Source organism: Sparus aurata, chromosome 2, assembly GCF_900880675.1.
Source record: "Sparus aurata chromosome 2, fSpaAur1.1, whole genome shotgun sequence".
NCBI classification, from domain to species: domain Eukaryota; kingdom Metazoa; phylum Chordata; class Actinopteri; order Spariformes; family Sparidae; genus Sparus; species Sparus aurata.
The window spans coordinates 6,544,831-6,563,484 of NC_044188.1; the positions used below are offsets into that span (position 1 = coordinate 6,544,831).

The window sequence follows — 18,654 nt, forward strand, 5'->3', positions numbered from 1 at the left end:
GACTGTTATACCTCTCATGTTTGTCCTGTATGCAAATGAGGAGGTAAAGAAGTGGAAGTAGAAAGTCTGACGACACTTCTCAAACTCCCACTGAGGAGTGCCAGCTTCCTGTGTCTTAACCACTGGCGGAGGAGAGGAAGTCTTTCAATTTTTAAGCAAACATAAGATAAGTACTCATGGAAATGTGGTGGCAAGAACAGCGCGATTCTACTGTCTGCCGTAAAGACGTCCGCTTGAAGCCTTTTATGTCTATGTTTAAACTAGATAGGAATTCAATTTTATCATCCAGTAACATCTTGTTTCCCTCCTCCACGAGGACAGCGTGTTTTTAATATCACCGTGCACTGACAAGGCTGGTCCTCCGCGGCGACAAAACAGTACAGTCAGCACAGCTACACAATAATTCAGCAAGCTTTTACTCAACTGAAGGAAAAAAAAAAAAAACTATCAATAAATAAGTCCTGTAGTTTACTAGAAAAAAAGACGTGTGAAATATTTATCAGGCTGTGGACACGTTCACGAGTGATACGGCATCCGTGAGGCGTCAACACAGCGTGAGAGTGAATAACAGAAAGCACATGGCGCGCTCGCTTTATTGACATAGCCCGAAGGTCAGTCAGCGGCACTTTATTCGCACCCCACCTATAACTCCACTTCTGAGGCCACGTGAGCGAGCCAAGGACAGGGGTTAAAGACCTGAGCTGTTATGAAAACAAACAAGCATAATTTGACACTGCAGCAGTTCACGTCATCTGTGCAGGAGGCCACTTAGCCACATGCTCACCGAGCATCATGAACAAAAAAACGTGTTCAGGACTGCACCAGACCTCATGATGACACATATGGAGAAGACGTCGCTGGATTATCATTATGTTAATCTGCATAAAGGAGTCAGACGGTGTGTATTCAGCACAAACAAACCGTTATCTGACCACCAGCTGTTTGGGGCCGTTGTCTTCTGGGCTAAAGGTCGCGGCAGACGCAGAGAGGAACTAACAAAGGAAATCACACTTAAAATGCATGTAGGATATGTGAATACAGAGATACACTTTTCACTACAATTTGGCAACAAGGGCAAACTATTTAAATAAATAAATTAGTGCATATTTCAACATCTCTTCAGAACACAAGGCTTTTCTCATAAACAGTGATAATGCAAGTTAGTCCACTTCCCGCTCACGTTGACCATGTTGCTCGAAGAGACAGGTCAACCCAACAACGTACATTTTTTCCTCTTACCTGTAGCGCTTTTTACCCTTAAAGATTTTTTTGGTATTGTGTTTTTTTATTTTGCTGTAGAGAAACGAGATGGTCCTCAGCTTGTGGCCCTCAAATACTCATAAAAACTCAACACTAATGTCTCTTATCCAGAAAATCAATCCACAGACCTTCTTGAGAGCAGTTTCGTGTATTTTCTCTTTGTATCACTGAGCAGAATCTGCATGTATTCGTGGACGGGATGCTAGCCAAGGAAGCTAACTAGGTGAGTCAAGGTTGCAGCTCAGCAGAGGAGGATGCCATTAAAGTCTACATCCTGTGCTGTGACAAACACAAGCCTCTCGTTCAGGTAGATTCACACTTCCCTCTGCACGGTGATACGACTGGTATCATGACACTGCTCATAACAAAGTCTGTGAATTATCATGAGTAACCAGACATTCCTGTTGAATTTTTAAATTACATTAGAAAGAAGAATCTCAAAAACTCACTTAACACAGATAAACAGCACGACTGGTCTTTTTTTTTTTTTTCTTGCTTTTTGTGGGAACTGTCTCTTTAATGTGAAGACTATGCAGTTGTGTATACACTTAAGTTTCAGGGTTGTATAAGCTCTCTGTATCAGCGATCGGACCCCTCACGTGAGCCCAGCAGGCTCCTCTTTATACACAACAGTTATCTAATCAGCCTGACCTCTCCTTCCCAGCAGGCCGCAGGGTGAGAAAGCACAGACGCCACACTGCTTGTCATCACATACATTCTGTTCTACATCGCTTCGGTAGATTCAGATGGGATCATGCGTCAAAATGTTCCAGTACCGTACAAGATGGACTGATAATCTTTGAATTCTTGTTTTGGTGCAAGTGAGGTGAAGGAAATATGGAAAGTTTACACTAGTAAACACTTCTTTTCTAAGATTCTAGAAAAAAAAAAAAAAAAGGTTTGACATCTTCAGATAAACATGTTATTAATAAGTCATTTTTTTTTAAGCGACTGCTGGAATCCTCCAAGGTCACACAAAACAAAAACAAAGTTTTGGCTGCTTATGTGCCTACATCAGGGTCAGAACAGTCAGTACCATCCTCCAAGTCTAAGCAGAGACAGAAAAAAAGTCCAACTTAAAGCTTTAGGATCTTATTCCCCTGTGGTACATCCAGCATGTTTTCTCCAATGAACCTCTTAATGGACGCTTTGAAGTTCTGTCAGTCCCAACTGACTGGACATCCTCTGGTGTGTTGAGAACTCGTGTCAGGAGGCATTAAAGGGAACCTCAGTGTGTGTGTGTTTTCGGGTAAGACAAATTTAGACTGTGTGGGGTGAGATCGGGGTGAGGTCTTCATCCACAGATTCACTCCACAGCTCGGGATCACATGACAAGGGAAGTGCCTGTCCCACTGAAAGGGATGTGGGGTGGTGGGGGGGGAAGGGGTCACTGCAGAGGATAATCAACCGTTCTCCCTGTATGGTTCACTTGATGATTTTTAGAGGAAGTTATTACCCTGATACGGCCAGTGCCCATTTAAATCTGCACTGTTTTCCCACAATTACACCAGAATCGCATTCCACATCTCTGCTATTTACAGTCCCACCTTGGTTTGCGGGGTAAACAGGTACTATTATTGCTCTATAAAAAGTTTGTCACCCTCTCGGGGGGTACATAACTTGCTTGCAAGGCAACTTTCCTGACTGGGAAGGAGAAGGCAATAAAAAAAAAAAAACACACACAATGCGGGAGACAGAACATTACATTAGGTAATCGTTTGTCAGGATGTGGTTTGACTAAGGAAAAAAAAAGAAGGGTCTTGCTTGTGCTTACACAACAGCCTCACTCAATCTAAAAATCAGAGGCAGCACTGAACTAATAACCAGGGGAGGAATGGGCTCAGTGTCTGCAAGGAGGGAGGTAGGCTAAATAGCTGCACCAACCAGTCACATGTAATCCTCCTCTACTCCCTGTCGCCTCGGAACATAAACAGGCCTTATCAATCCCTGGAGGAGTTATTTGACTAGATCAGCTCGTGGCTACAAAACATCATCGGAATGACACAGAAAGCTTAAGCAGAATGTTGAGAAAACACTCCGTCCAACAGGGCACTGTGATGTATACAAAATCATGCACGCCTGGTAAGAACAGGAAAGCTCAGACTCGTCTCATACGTGTCTCAGCAGTGCAGCCAGGAAATGAAATCGGGCCATTCTAACTACATTTGACAGTAAGCGTGTGCACAGTGCCTGTCATTGTACTTGTCAACAACCGGATGACTTTCTACCTTTAGGCAGAATTCAGTGGCGGTTGGAGCACGAGTGACATTAATAAAGGAGCCAAGAACTTCCTGTGAAATCAGCTTAGATGTGACGCGAGATAAATCTGTCGGAAAGAGTCCTCTGTGGCTTATACTGAGAAAAAGTCATGCCTGGAGAAATGTTGATGTTTATCAGTAAGAAACAGTGGGAAAATGTAGTGATTTACATCTTCCACTTTGTGTGTGTGAGTGTGTGGTTGTTTGTGCGTGGGTGTGTGTGTGTGTGTGTGGGTGCGTAGTAGATGTTGAAGTTACTCAGAAATAATTGCGCATCCACAAGTCACAGCATGCAATGGGACGTGTTGCAAGAGTTCTGACTAAATCCATCCACCTAATCTGGGTTGGATTTCCCGTACACTCAAAGTGAATACACACACTGTCGCACTGGAGCACCTGTACTTTTGGGCTGACGGATTTTATTCCTTGGAAAGACCCTGATCTGTAACAGTGCTGTACTCGACAGGTTGTTAATTAAGCTCCAACATAGTATCAGTCAATTGGAGGAAGAAAAAAAACAAAAAAAACTTTATGATTAGGTGCGTTCTGCTTGATGGGACAGGTTGGGTTTTCCTTCACCGGGAGTCCTTCCTCTGGAAACTCTTGAGGATTTAAACAATGCCTGACCAGCCAATGTGAAGACATTAATCCTCTCCTGTAGCTGCAGCTTCTAAGCAGAGAGGACGGCCCACTGGTGCGACTGACAGTCTCATGACAGAAAGGAAAGGTCACCGGGTCAAACCCCCCACAGCAGCCACATCTACGGTCAAAGCACCCTTGTTGGAGATGATGATATAAAACTCACAAAAATGTAAAATTATATGTCTTTATGCATGTTTTAACGTAACTTTAGTCTAACAATGTGCAATCTTACTGGAATTAGATTGTAGTATGTTGAGTTGATCTGTATTTGGCAATATTACATCATGATATATAAGATAAAACTCCTTTTATAAAGAAATTACCCAATCATTGTAATAATTTGGTTCAATGAATTGCATTAACTTATTTATCTAAAGCAGCTACAGGGAGCTTTCATTTTTTTGTTGATTCAAATAACCATAATGTGAGGATGGTTCAAACAAAGTAAACTTTGTTTTAGTAGCGTTAAAGTTTATACATGTAAGCCTACAGCAAGTACTTTCAACATTCCCTGCCAGGTTTGTCTTTCCAACGATACAAACAATAGAGATCCTGCGACAGGATCACACCAGCCACGACGCCCTACTCACAAGTCATTACTTCTTTCTTATTACATGAGTACTCGACTATTAGTCATGGGTCTGACCACACCCATCTCCAGCCTCGCCTTTATTTTGATCTCAACTACACACCTGTGAAGTTTTGTGACCATATCATGCACGGTTACGGACTCGAAATTGTTTTGTGTATTTTTCTTTATTTTTTATTTTTTAAAATAGGTGGCTGGATGCCTTTGTTTGTTGAATGTGGTATGTTGTATGTTTTATTGTTGTTATTGATGCAGGAATTTTCCCGATACCCATGACAAATTTCTCCCTGGGGAGACGAAATAAAATGATTTTGACTTTGACTTTGAAATTGATTTTGTGTTAGTACCCACTACAAATGTTTTGCCATTATGACACACGCACAGACTGACAAGATGAAAACATTGCTAGCTGATGCTGTCGCGGCTGTTACGCTATAACCCAGTTTTTCTGCTGCCATCTGGCAATACATATGTATATGATACCGTACCACCAGACTACAGAGCAGCTTCTGACCTCCGGCTGTGAGACTCATTAACTCAGCCTCAACACGCCACCTTAAAAACAGTTTGCATTTCATGACTTTGACTATTATTTTTAGAGGAATTCTGCCTGGTGACTGTGGATATAGCCGATCTTCTAATTGATGGTGTTGTTCGCTTACATAGGGTCATCAATATTAAACTGAGACTGTTTCATGACCTGTTAAGAGACCCTCGTAATAAGTTTGAACTAATTACCAGGGGAACGTTGTCACATCTTTAAGAGTTACTATCTTTTTATCACCTGCTTGCTGGTAAAGCAGCTCTTGCGCAACGTCCTTATCTGCCTGTTTATTGTAGCTGTACGTCTTAAAGTCTTAGATTGAACTGTACATCAACTAAAGAGCCGATCAGCTTGTACAACTCATACTGGGTCCGCCTATCGGGTTTTACACAGCAGCACCACTGAGCACATGGCAGGATTAGTGATACCCGGGCCCCGCTAATACTACAGCACAGACTCATAAACAAATGCCCGTAGCACACTCCACAGCACAACCACACATAAAAGCTGACGCTTACAGGTCAGCCTTGAGGTCAGCGTGTTCCCCATGAGGAATTTCCACACAGCCTCTCAGACCACACAATACTTTCCCTCTCCTCCTCAGCAGAATCCTGTCTCCTTTAACCACAGAAAATCACTTTTTCTTTTCTCAAGTAAGGTGATGTCCTCATCTGCTCAACCCACTCTTGACCACAAGCCACAGCTCTTAGTAAGATTGAATCATACTTAAAGTATACTCTATAGGTTCTATAGGATTACATTCCCCAGAAAGAGGAATGAAAGTTGAACATGGCATGCTTAAAAATACGACCTCCACATCCTTTTGAACCAGAGACACCTAATTTATTGAAACTGTGGCTTCTGGGTGGGAAGGACGCAGCTCATTGATACACCCGAGGTTATCTGCACCCGAAAAGAAAACATACAATTAGCCTCACGTAACAGACAGATAAGACCAAGATAATTCGACTGGACACAGAGGTACCATCAAGCACGAGAGGCGAGATTATCCATAAGAGACGTCTGATCATCGGGCACTGATTGTGTTGTTTGATTTCTTTTTGATTTGTACCACAGTAAGAGCACATTTAGCAATGATTAGATCCTTAGCAGAAATCATCAAGTTTCAGATTTTTGATATATCTTCTCCACCATCCATCCATTTTTTACCATTCATTTCTGCATATTTGAAAACTCTCTTGCTTGAGTTGTTTAATGCATTGCAGTGAACATGTAGAATTTCTTTATTGCTACAACATCTCACAGTGATGATGTAAGATTGAAGTTCGGACCCTGCCGCTGCTGACTTGATGTTCACTGTGACTTTAAGGTCAACTTTAAAGCTCAAAGGGTGCAAAAAATCATTCCCATGCCTCATGGAGTCAGAGAGTCGGTTTAACTGCCGCTTGCAGTAAAAAAAATGTAAAAAAAAAACTACATTGGAAATGGGATACAGGAGCTCAAATAACACATAAACAATCACGCAGACACCATATGAGACAAAAACCAAATAGGAAAAAGAGAGAACAGACAAATTCCCACACAAGGATTGGTCCGACAATCTCCAAATCGTTGACAACAATACCATCCACACGTCATTAAACATCATTAGTATTTTCCTTCTACAGATTTCAAACGCCCACATTTCCGGCCGACTCCAACATAGAACAGCCTTCGTCTTTCGTCTTCACCATGTCAAACATTTCCAGTAGTGGAAACACTGTTATGTGTCCTTGGAAAGTTGAAGTGTGGCATGACTGATAAAGACATTAACCATTAACTTATCATCGATCGCTGTGTGTTCAATGTGAGCTCGTGCAGTGCGGATACACTGTTTTAGATCAATAAGATATACATACAGAATCACAAGACTTGACTCAAAAGACCTGATTCATGCTGGGATTACTGCATTCTTTCTCATGTAATGTATGTCCGGCAGATTTGAGCTTGATTCATGGTGTCAAACTCAACACTGTGCGGTGAGTTTCTCTGCATCACATTCGTGCAGCCACAGGTCTCATTTCAAACCGAAATGCAAAGCATCTTATCGTAAGATGTAAACAGAGATAGTGCTATGGTATGATATACAGCAAGTGTTAGTTGGACTTTGTGAGGCAGGTGATCGTGCGAGATATGTTTAGATCAGTGTGGAGATCAGGGGTGTGATGAGTAAGTGGAGCACTTACTACTCTTGCACGCAAAGATGCAAAAATGAAACTAAAAGTCCAAGAGTTCCAGCCGTAACATGTACTTCTGAGAAATAGGTTGGAATTTTCCACTTTGACCTTCTCACAGTCTGTTAAATGAAACTGAATTTCAATCCTCGCCTGTGTGATCTACACAAGTTTTTACAGCTTTTCTTGTTTGGACTGGTGCAGGCACATGGGGGTGTGATCTGAGCTTCGCGACGTCAAAATAAGTTCAAAAACAGAAAAAGGTGAAACCACATACCACATTTGAAGCTGCGGTAAGAATCTGTTGATTCTGGCACTCCCTGTGGACAAGAGCGGTACGATCACCTGATCTGTTGATAACAAAGTTTATATTTAATCTAATCGCAACAAACGAGGACAATCTGGCACAATATTTAATTAAAGAGTAATCTACTGTATCACATATGCAGAATTTACGAGATGGGACAAATAATTAAGAATTTGTCGGAGACATGTTCACAAAGTTTCGCAGACCTCAACAGCCCACAAAACTCCATGATTTTGTTAAAGGAGTTTGGTGCTGATTTGCAGCCACCCAATGATTGATCTCAGTGAGGATAACTGGATTACACTGAAAATACCAGCTGTAAATCAAAAGCAAAATTCATATTTTTTTGATTTGGATGAAGTATCCATCATAGAGGCATCAGTATTAAATTGAGACAGTTTCATAACCAGGTAAAAGTTCCTTGTAGTTCATTTAAATACACTCTTCTTCTTTCTAAGCTTCTAGAGGAAAGCCACAAAACACTCTGTCGAAAGTCTTGTCTGCTATTGATCTATTATTGGCACAGAGGAAGGCTGGTAAAGGGACGGACCAGCCTGTGACCCTGCCTGAAGGTGGATCGGGACCCATCGGGCGCGGGAGCCACACACAATGGCAGCCTTTAAAACTGCAAATGGCCCGACAACCTTCACAGAGCTGGTACTGTTCTACTTCACACAGCCCGGGATCCAAATTTAACCGTTCCTGACCTTTTTACTTTGAGTGGCTGATGAATTGTGGAGCACCACGACAAACCCTGCTCGGCCACGCCGGTCCCTCTATTGTCTGATACTGAGCAACAAAACAGTGGCAGGAGACAATGGAGGGTCACTGCAGAGGGCTAGAAATAATCATAACAATGACAGCTCCCATATTTATAGTTGCAAAGGGACTCCCGACTGCAGCTCCTAAGTGCTTTGTTATTAACAGGAAGAGCTGCTCCCCGTGAAGGATAAACAGCACTTCTCTTTACTGAGTGAGTCATGGTAGCAGGTTTCATTGTTTCCTTCACTGTGTGGTTGATACCACTGAGGCTATAATTGTCTACTAAAACCTCAAATACAGTCCAGAACCTAACATAGCTGAACATCAAAAAAAAAAAAATCATAAAAAATCCCCCTGAAAGCCGAAAGAATTTGGTAGAAAATGCGTTTCTACGCATCAGTAGCCAGACAGAGGTCACTGGGTCATCTTGCATCTGCAGAGCTTTTCCTGAGTGAAGCTGGGGGCGATCAGAAAGCAGGCCACATAAACAGGCGACTGTGACAGGCGGACAAAAGGGGGAGCGGAGATTGTCGCAGATAACAAGCGTCAATATTTCATCAGGGGTGATGACAGAAACTGAGGGTCGAGGTGTGCAGACAACCTCCCCAAAAAGACTAAATGAAAGGTCTTTTGTGCATCTTTTGATAAGAGGGGAAGGAGGTGGACTGTTTGCTATCAGGCCACCAGGATGAGCAGGAAGAAAATCAATGAAGCACTTCAGATTAGACGCCCAAGCAGCAGCAAGAGATGCAACCTCACAGTGACTCCGAGTAGATACCGAAATACAGGATGCAACGTGTTTGAAAATGAGTAAGGCGTCAATGTACTATGAACAGTGAAAGAGGAAGTTACTAATGCGTGCCTCAGTTCCACAGATTTCTCTGCTCAGCTCATGCACGAGGCTCGGCACGGGAGTGCTGTGGTTTTACTTGCACTTGTTGACAAAAACACCCAAGCGAAGTCATGGTGCAGAGGCGTCCACACCTGAGAATGCGAAACCCTGGTTGTTCATTCCACAACTCGTGCCCTTTTTAGTCAGCGTGCGGTGAGCTTTATCATCAGACTTCGAAATGAAAGTAGCACGTTAACTGTGACCTCGCAGGCCCACTCAGTGCTGCACAGATGAGCAGCTCGTTAAAAGAGAAATTTAGGTTCTGACCCATTTATAGCCAAGGAGATTCAACAGACACGACTTCACATCCTTCCTGCAAGAGGAAACCCCCCCCCTCCCTCCTCCCGGTTCATCGGCCTGTTTGGCTCTATAATTTCTGAAGCACAACTTCATAAAAGTGTTCCGTCAGGGTTTTTTTTCAAGCCGGGTCTTGAACATTTGACCCAGTTATTAGAGAGGTGGAGGAAATAACAGGAACACCTGCACAATTTCATGTAAACCAATAGTCTTACAATGAGTTCAGACGATTTACCTTGTTGAATCTTTTGTATGGACTTTGTCAGAGAGGCTCATTTCTCAGATTTTATGGTGTCGCGTGAGACTGAAAGCCTGTCACATGAACAAACCCACATCTGTGGTTTCCACTGAGGATTACATATTAACCATTCATTTGCCCCTTATCAGCACACATGTCAGTGGTATATTGTTTTTCTATTTCATAAATCATTATGAAAAACGTATTAATACCTTTCTACTGCTGATAAGAGTGTACTCCTACCAGGCCTTTAACTAAGAGTTTCCCATAATAACCTCCTCATTAAAGCTTATTGATGGTGAGGACGTTTTGCTTGAATAATGATCATTAATACACTTTGCTCAGTACGGGCCTTAAAAGGTGGAAGTACTACAATATAGTCATTCTATCGTAATAACACTCTGTAAATACGGTGTATGACAAAGTGCTGTGTAATGACTAATAAAGAGCTAATATGCTATTGATATGCTTGCAGATAATAACTTGTTAATGTGTGTACCATAAATTAAAATGTGACCAGCTTAAAATAATTTAGTCTGAAGCAGGAAGTTTCCATTTAGATCCGAAAGTATCTGATCAGAGAACAAATAAAGGAACCGAAAAGAAACACTCCAACCTTTAAAACCTCCAAAACACTATAGTAGCCCTTTACATGAAAAGTGGCAAGCAGACCCCTCAGTAGACAGTACATGTCTGAGCTGTAAAGAGTCATTCCGGTTCATCACGTGTGCTGATGAGAGACCCTCCTATCTGCAGGACACACAGCATGCGGGTGCTGCAGCTTAGCAATGTCACACCACTCTATCTGTATCTTTGCTAAACATGGACATCTTTGGAGGTACAAGGGGAAACACAGCAAGAACAAAAAAAGCAGGGGGCTGGAGTGTGAGCTGCGGAGGGGCATTCAGTGTGTCTTCAAGATAAGGGGCGAGCCGCAGCCCCGGGCTTCCTCAATAAAACACATTATGGCCAGATATCTGGCACACGACTCTCATATAGCAGAGTCTTCCTGTCAGCCGATGGGAGGCCTCAGTCACCAGAGGCACTTTGGCAGCAGGATAATCCATCCCTGGTGTGACTGTTGGTGAATCAGCATCATTATGGTCTTGTTGACTCAAGGGTCTGTAGTATCTATATCCTGCTGAGCCCAAACTGTCACGGGCGAGGCTCGGCTTTTGTCTCACTGCAGCCAAACATGTGGTTGAGCCGCTGTCTGCCTACTATTTCATATACTGTCGAGCTTTTAATTTGGCAAACCAAAGAGGGTGACAGGCTCTACTTGTTCCCTCACTTTAAAAGTCTTTACGCTCTTCAGGATACCAAAAATACCATGAATATAGTCCTTTGAATTCACATATAAGCGGGGCGAGCGCTCACAGATTTTAACAGAGGTTTAATTTCTGAAGCAGGAACTTCTTTTCTCACTCCTACCAGTCCTTTCAACTCCACCTAGTGGTTCATACACTGCACTTACTGAAGGAAAAAGCCCAGCACCGTTCCCTCTCTGGGTCTGCACTGTAGTGGTCGGGGCAAATTAAAAAATAACACAACAGCTACAGGCTCCAGATGTATGCTTGGGTTAGTGTCTTGCCAAGAGAATAAAAGACAAAGAATACCAATGACTCAACCTGTTTAGTCTACTTTTGACATTGCAGAGGAAATAAGACATCAAAAGGCGCGGGCGGGCATGAAAACGGTGTGACCCCACAGAGACCCGGCTGCTCCGAATCCAATATTTCCTGCTTCCTCCGACAAGCCAAACAGAAGCTTCCAGACGGCTTCAATCTACTGGGAATGTTATCGTTGGTAACCTGATGTACACAGCAGATGTTCGAATCAAATGACAGACAGACAGACACAAACAAACATCTCAGTGCGGAAAAAAGGTTTTACGACAACAAGTTGAACCACATTCAATTTAAATGTGAATGTTTTGCTGCGGCACGTTTGTGCAGAGCTTCAAATAACGGCAACGATATAAAAACTTTGAGCTCAGCTGGGTTTTTGTAAACTTGTATTTAACCTGCTATAAAAAAATTGCTCCTCATTTACAAGAGCAATACCAGGACTTAAATACATCAAGTGAAATGATTTTGGCATATGCAAACAGTGTTTTTTTTTTTTTATCAAATGTAAACATTAACAATGACAGGAAAGGAGGCTTTAGTGTTCTGAAAACATTTTCTCAGCTTCATCCATCCAGTCACACGGAGATTCTTCCTCAAAGTCTCTGTGAAGACAGAACAAGCAGAACAAAAATGTTTTTAACTTTGCAAGAGAAAGACCGCATGTTGGAAGAATCCTTCATTTTCAGAGGATTCTGTTTTTCTTCTTTTGATGCTGTTTGTGTCGTTATTTGCCGTTGAATAAATGAATGCAATAACTGTGGAAACTGCAGTTTGTGTATATTGAAAGAGTATCCAAATCTAACCAACAGATACCTGAAGAGTTTTTAATTTAGGTCCAGCCCTATTTGAATGTGTCAGGGTTACTTACGTGTCCTCGTCATCAGAGCGAGGCTGAAGTCGGTCCTCATCTACAGCCACTTCTGCCTCAGGGCCGTCGGTGTCGTCACCCTGCGGCTGGGACAGGGGTCCCACCAGAGGGTCTTCACCTGAGACCACAGAGGACCATTACTATCATCCACTACACTGATGTATTCATATCATGAGTGCAGTGACTCTGATGTTAAGCTCAAAAATTCTGATTAGTAGAATTGTGTGTTACAGGAAAGCTGCTTCTATTTAAACAACATGTATTCAGGTATCAACACACCTCCTCTGTTTATTAAAAAGGTGCTGGAGGCTCTGCTCAGCCGGGCCTTCTCCAACAGACTCAGAAGCCTCTCGGGAGGATCTTTGGCCCATCGCCTCCTCTGCCTGCTGCCCTCTGGCTCTGACACGCCTGGGAAAACAGGAAACATCTCATGTCTTCTGATACCGAATCAAACTTACCAGACTTAAATGTCATACAAATGAGGAAGTGAAAATTCTGCGACTGCGGTCACATTTCTATGAGAACAACCTGCGAGAGTCTGGCTGGTTGACGTCATGCTTTCAGATGAGATGAGGCTGGCGTTTGCCAACATCTGCACCACGGAGTCTGACGGATCAGCGTGCCACTGTTTTCTAGGAGCCGCCTCTCTGCTTTCACAGTGGGCTTCAGGTAACTCCACACCTGATGACAAATACGGCAATAGATTATTTTCAAAAATGTTATTTATGATCTATTTGCTGTTTTCAAAAGGGTCCTGACAATAAATACACTGGAATAAATCCTACAATACATGACTGACAGTGCTTTTGTTTTCACTGACAGACACGCGGATTTTCCTCCAAGTCTTCATAAAAATGTCAGTAATGTAACGTAATCCTCCGAGAACTGCAGCACTCCATCCTTTCTTTCATGGCTACACTGTTAACTTTGACTTAGACTCTACCTTCAGACGTTAATGTTTTTATTAAACTCCTCTCTCCCAGAAGGTTAGCCACCTTCACTCCCTCTTCTCTGTTCCACCGACCCGTACGCCTCCCCGGCTCCTCCGCCTCTATCGCCTGTAAAAGATACAAAGCAATGCAGTAAATCAAACACATAACATGAGCTCGGCGGCCATCTGAACTAACAGCGGCTTGTCAAAGGTCAGATTCCGCACATAGGGTCAGCACAGCTGGGGAAAGTGTGTAAGAGTTTAAATTCTCACTTCAACACCATGTGGTGACAGAATGTCACCATGATGGATGGACGGCCATAAACTCACTTCAGGTTCAACTGTTTTGAGAGACCGTCACCAGGCAGGAAGCTCCCCCGCAGTGAGCTGCACGTATAAAGTGCACAGGTGGGAGAGATGTTTCAATATCATTTGTTTTCCTTCCTGGCGCTGATTTTGATACCTGACCTTTTGTGTATTGGCCAATACAATGTGTACACCTTTTGCCACACATAAACTGATATTTGTAAAAAAGGGTTGTGTAATTTTATTCAATTTATAAGCAAATTATTTCATTGGAGCCATTACATTCCTTTCAATGATATTTTCATTTAATCCTGAATTGCAAGAATCACTGTGACTGAGATATTACTGCAAATGATGGTTTAGAGGTAAATGTTATGAATTAATCGCTGGGCGCAAAAAAGAAAAAAGCAACAGTCGTGCGTAAGAGTTGCATGTAATTACAGCTGTTCTGGTGCTGTTTGCTGATTTTTGCAAACTGCACCGCGATTTTTCTTTCTGTTTTTTCTAGCCCCATGAGCGGTGGAGTGGACACGAGTGGCGATGCACAAACAGATGTTTTAGGGCATACATACATCCATTTATGGACAGATGTGAGAGTGGAAATGATGCTTGTGCACCTGTTTCCACAACGATTGCGATTTTAAAAGGAATATGGCGTTAACACACGGCTTTATAAATCTATCAAAAACAAGGCATATGGGTAGTTCTGTCTTTGTGCGTACACACAGTTTTAGCCATGAACTGAGTTCAACGCATATGGCCATTGTTATCGTCATGGGAACAACCCTAACAGGGTGTGTGTGTTTTTACCTGGGAGGACAGATGTTTACGCAGGAGTCTGGCCACCCGGTGAGAGGTGAGGATGGTGTGCAGGGACGGCCTGTCCTTTGGGTTTGTCTTAAACATCTGCTTGATCAAATACTGCAGCTCGTAGGGCAGGTGACTGGGGAGGGGAGGGTACGCACCCCGACACACCTTAAGAATCAGGCTCTTCCAGCTGGGCGCCTGGAACTGGACACAAGAACTAGGCGTGAGCAGCGGTGGAACAACAAACCACACCGCAACATCTGAGCCACAAAAAACACACAGCGGATAATCGAACTCAGCTGAAGATACAGGGCCTCCACAGGTCCACGGCAATGCCTCGCACTATCTCACGGTGTTGTAAGATGACAGCTGAGCTATTTTATATAACGATTCATTGAGAACATTTGGAGAGAGGCCCACAGTCAAACCCGTGGTGCACGGTAGAGTGAAGGGAGGAGACATACCGGGTGTCGCAGGGTGCAGAGTTCGTAGAGAACGCAGCCCAGAGACCACACATCACTGCGGAACACACAAACATACAGACGGTTATTCATTCACGGCAGACGTTCGTCATGTACTGGCACAGTCACAGTGACACAAGAATGGTTAACCCACACAGGAGTTACATAATGACCGCTGAGCTGAGAACACAGACACTGTTTTGTAAACCCTTCCTTGTTGGTGCACTTATCGACACGTCAAGCCTGACAAATGAAAAGCTTTGTGTTCCCAAGAGACGTCGATGGAAAATCGATATCTGGAGGAGAACCGTTAAAACCATAACAAAGATCGTGTGATTTCTTTTTTTTGGTACTTTATCTAATTAAAAGTTCTGTTGTCTGTTAAAAAAAAACATTTTTATTTTTGTTTGTGCTCCTGCAAAGCAATATTCAAAATAGACGCACTGCATGTTGTATTTACTACGCCAGGTCTGGAATATCATCAAACTGCACTTTTGATTTCGTACAAACATTACATTCTTGCACACTGTATCATCACCTGCAGTACCACCCATCTGGAATGCTAACTCATAGGAATTAAAGTTCACTAAAATTATATTTAGAAGGCCAATAATGTTTGCATCCTGCATCACAAGCATGAATGTCTCGTCCAGAAAAAGTCACTGCTGTTGAGTTTTTCTAATGTTTCGGTATTGAGTACCCCAAGCCGAGCGCCATGTCTTCTTTCCATTACACTTGAGAGAAGGCTGACATCTCTACAGCTGATATCTCCGAAACCCCGCAACTAACTCCAAACTAAAATAGATGTATAAACAGCACCAACCCATTCAAAGGTTCATAACAGCATGTGCATATTCTGTAAATATTTACAATATTTAAACACAATCTTAACATATTAATATATCAGCTTCTTCATGTTCTCTATTTTTTGTTCTTTTATATTTGGGGGAACTGATTTTCCAACATGGTGCTGAGCTTGTACCGTATAAAATAGAGAGCCAGTTGAACATACATGAAAACATACCTCTTATTGTTGTACGGCTTGTTGTCCCAGACTTCTGGAGCCACATAGTATGGTGTCCCGACATATGTATGAGCGTAGGCCTTTGAGCTGCAGCACATTTACAAAAAAACATGGTGAAAGTTGAATGTAACAGCAGCAAATTGAGCACTGACTGAGCATTAGCTTCATAATGGCGAAATATAAATCGCTGTCTCTCTCTTCCTGTACCTGTTCAGAATACACGCTGAACCAAAGTCCCCGAGCTTGATTGTCCCATTATCTGTCAGGAAAATGTTCTGGGGTAAGGAAATGAGAGAGAAGTCACGACTTAACGTGAAGCAGAAAAAACAAACAAGAGCAGTCAACCATGGCAAAATGATGCATTAGTGGGAGATAATGCCGTGATCTTATATCGCTCATCATTGTTCGTTTCATTTCACTCCACACGGACGAGATTCTATCAACACAAAATCGACCAGTGAACTAAATCAGTGGCTTCCCGTTCTGTACATAAAGAGCGTCTGATCCTCATGAGCTCATGTCTGCTCTCCACATCATAATGAATGTAACTGTTTTTAGACATAAAATCAAAATCTATTAACACGTATAATAATTCTCAGCTATAAAGTCTGAAGAGAACTGTACCTTGGACTTCAAATCTCTGTGCAGAACCCGTTTATCATGGACATGGTTTGCCGCAGCACACATCTGAGCAAACCACCTCAAGATCTGAAGACAAAAAAAAACAGATTTTCAGGAACCAAAATTAAAAAGGGGAACAAATCAATCATAATATTGTTAAATGTGAGATTAATTGCAGATAGTCCAGGCCTACATCATCAACAGGGAACTGTGCTGTCTTCTGCTGGCGGATCCTCTGGAGCAGGTCTCCTCCTCTGCAGTACTCCATAACAATACACAGGAGGTCATCAGCTGAACAAACACAATCACACTGCCTATTTTGCAATCCAAACAATAATGAGTGCATGTCACCAGAGTCCACCGCGTCTGGTAATAAGTTTTAAAAGGGAGTGCTGGGCGTGTGAATACCTTCGAAAGCCTCCCTGAAGGCCACAATATTAGGATGTTTCATTCTGGACAGCAGGACGGCTTCTCGCCTCGACTTTTCCAATTTGGACTGATTCTATAAAAATGCAAATACAGGCGTGAATGCATTCTGTATAATGCAAAACAAACAGGCTCCACGTCTGCGTGCAGGCAGCAATCTGGTGGGTTATGAGCACAGAACAAATAGCATTTCCATATCCTACCCCAGGCTATCACACAACGGTCTGAATTCAAATATAATGTGCAGCAGTGTAGGAAATCCTACATGTGTTCATGTTTTATTCACCATGTTTTTACTCAAATGGTTTTACAAAATATACTTGCTACACTGGGTGGGGGTGTTGGGGGTGTTGGGGGGTGGGGTTTAAATCCAGTTACCTTTCCCACCGCTCAGGTGAGGATGAACCTACAGCATGCACAGTACATCACTTTATATGTTTGTAAAATACCTTTGGCAGCTGGACTTCCTTCACCACATACTCCTCCTGACTGCTTTTACAGCGGACCAACAAAGCCCGACCGAAGGAGCCTTCACCGATGACTCTGTGGAGTGTGTATCGCTCCATGGATCAGAGGATAAACACACTTAGAGATCTAGTTACAACGGACCGCGGCGGTAGAGGCGTCACTTTACATGAAGACTGTCTTGTTTTATACTTCAGTGCTCACAGTGAGACCATAAAAAGTGGTAACAAACGAGTAATTCCCCTAAACACCTAGCTGGACTCGTGCGGTTTGTTCTTTGACCGCTACTTCCTTATTATTGTATGACGTAGACGGAGGCACACATGCGAACCGTGGCCGCCAGATGGCAGTAGACCACAGTCAGATCGCTAAATCTACATGCTGATACTTAAAATGTCCTAAATACTGTTCTAATAACTTGTAGTAAAATCGTGTCATATTGAGGGATATTAGACTTTTCTTGACCATTTCATCTGCAAATGTATTCACGTTTTTAATAAGTTTTGAAGACTCTGATTCGTGTTGCCCCTTTTCCACCTTTGTCTTTACATATTGTCCATGATGTAGCATTCATGAGTGGAGCAGTGACACAGGTCTGCTGATAAACAAGTTTTCTTTCGTATCTATAAGGAACAACGTAAACAAAGTATAGAGATACCACGTGGCACAGAGTGGTACGTCACATACGCGTTGGCCAGAGCCCGGATAGCTCAGTCGGTAGAGCATCAGACTTTTAATCTGAGGGTCCAGGGTTCAAGTCCCTGTTCGGGCGATCGTAGTTTTAGATGTCATTACAGAAATAAATTGCTGTTGTAGTGGTAAACAAGTAAAGTTCATACAGTAACTAAACTATCGCTCTCTTCACGGTAAAGTTGATAAGTAGACTTACTTGTAGGGTGGCACACCTGAAGCTGCCGCTGAGAATCATCACAGATGCTGCATAAAGACACTGAAGGTCTCTGACAAGAATTCCTCATCCCGAAAAATCATCAGAATAAGAATACTTTATTAATCTCCAGGGGGGTCACCACTGTTGACTTTTTCAAATTTTTTTCGCATTTTGAGCACCACAAGCCGAGCGCCATGTTGTTCCATTACACTAGAGGGAAGACCAAAATTCACAAAATCTTTGTAAAGACAAAGATAATTATTTG

The 18,654-nt window shown here is 42.7% G+C and overlaps 1 protein-coding gene and 1 non-coding gene across 2 annotated transcripts; one reads left to right on the plus strand and one right to left on the minus strand.

Moving 5' to 3' along the window:
• Positions 1-11,576: 11,576 nt before the first annotated feature.
• On the minus strand, positions 11,577-17,814 carry nek3 (NIMA related kinase 3). Its single transcript, XM_030439814.1, has 13 exons — positions 17,485-17,814; positions 17,018-17,111; positions 16,803-16,900; positions 16,613-16,696; positions 16,196-16,263; positions 15,989-16,075; positions 14,968-15,022; positions 14,507-14,707; positions 13,403-13,517; positions 12,988-13,140; positions 12,739-12,867; positions 12,460-12,577; positions 11,577-12,193 (listed from the first exon to the last, which is right to left on the minus strand). Exons 1-13 carry the CDS (start codon positions 17,599-17,601, stop codon positions 12,127-12,129), a joined length of 1,386 nt encoding a protein of 461 aa, XP_030295674.1. The 5' UTR covers positions 17,602-17,814; the 3' UTR covers positions 11,577-12,126.
• Positions 17,815-18,199: 385 nt separating this feature from the next.
• trnak-uuu (transfer RNA lysine (anticodon UUU)) lies at positions 18,200-18,272 on the plus strand. The gene has a single exon. It is a non-coding gene; the product is annotated as a tRNA-Lys (tRNA).
• The last annotated feature ends 382 nt before the right edge of the window (positions 18,273-18,654 follow it).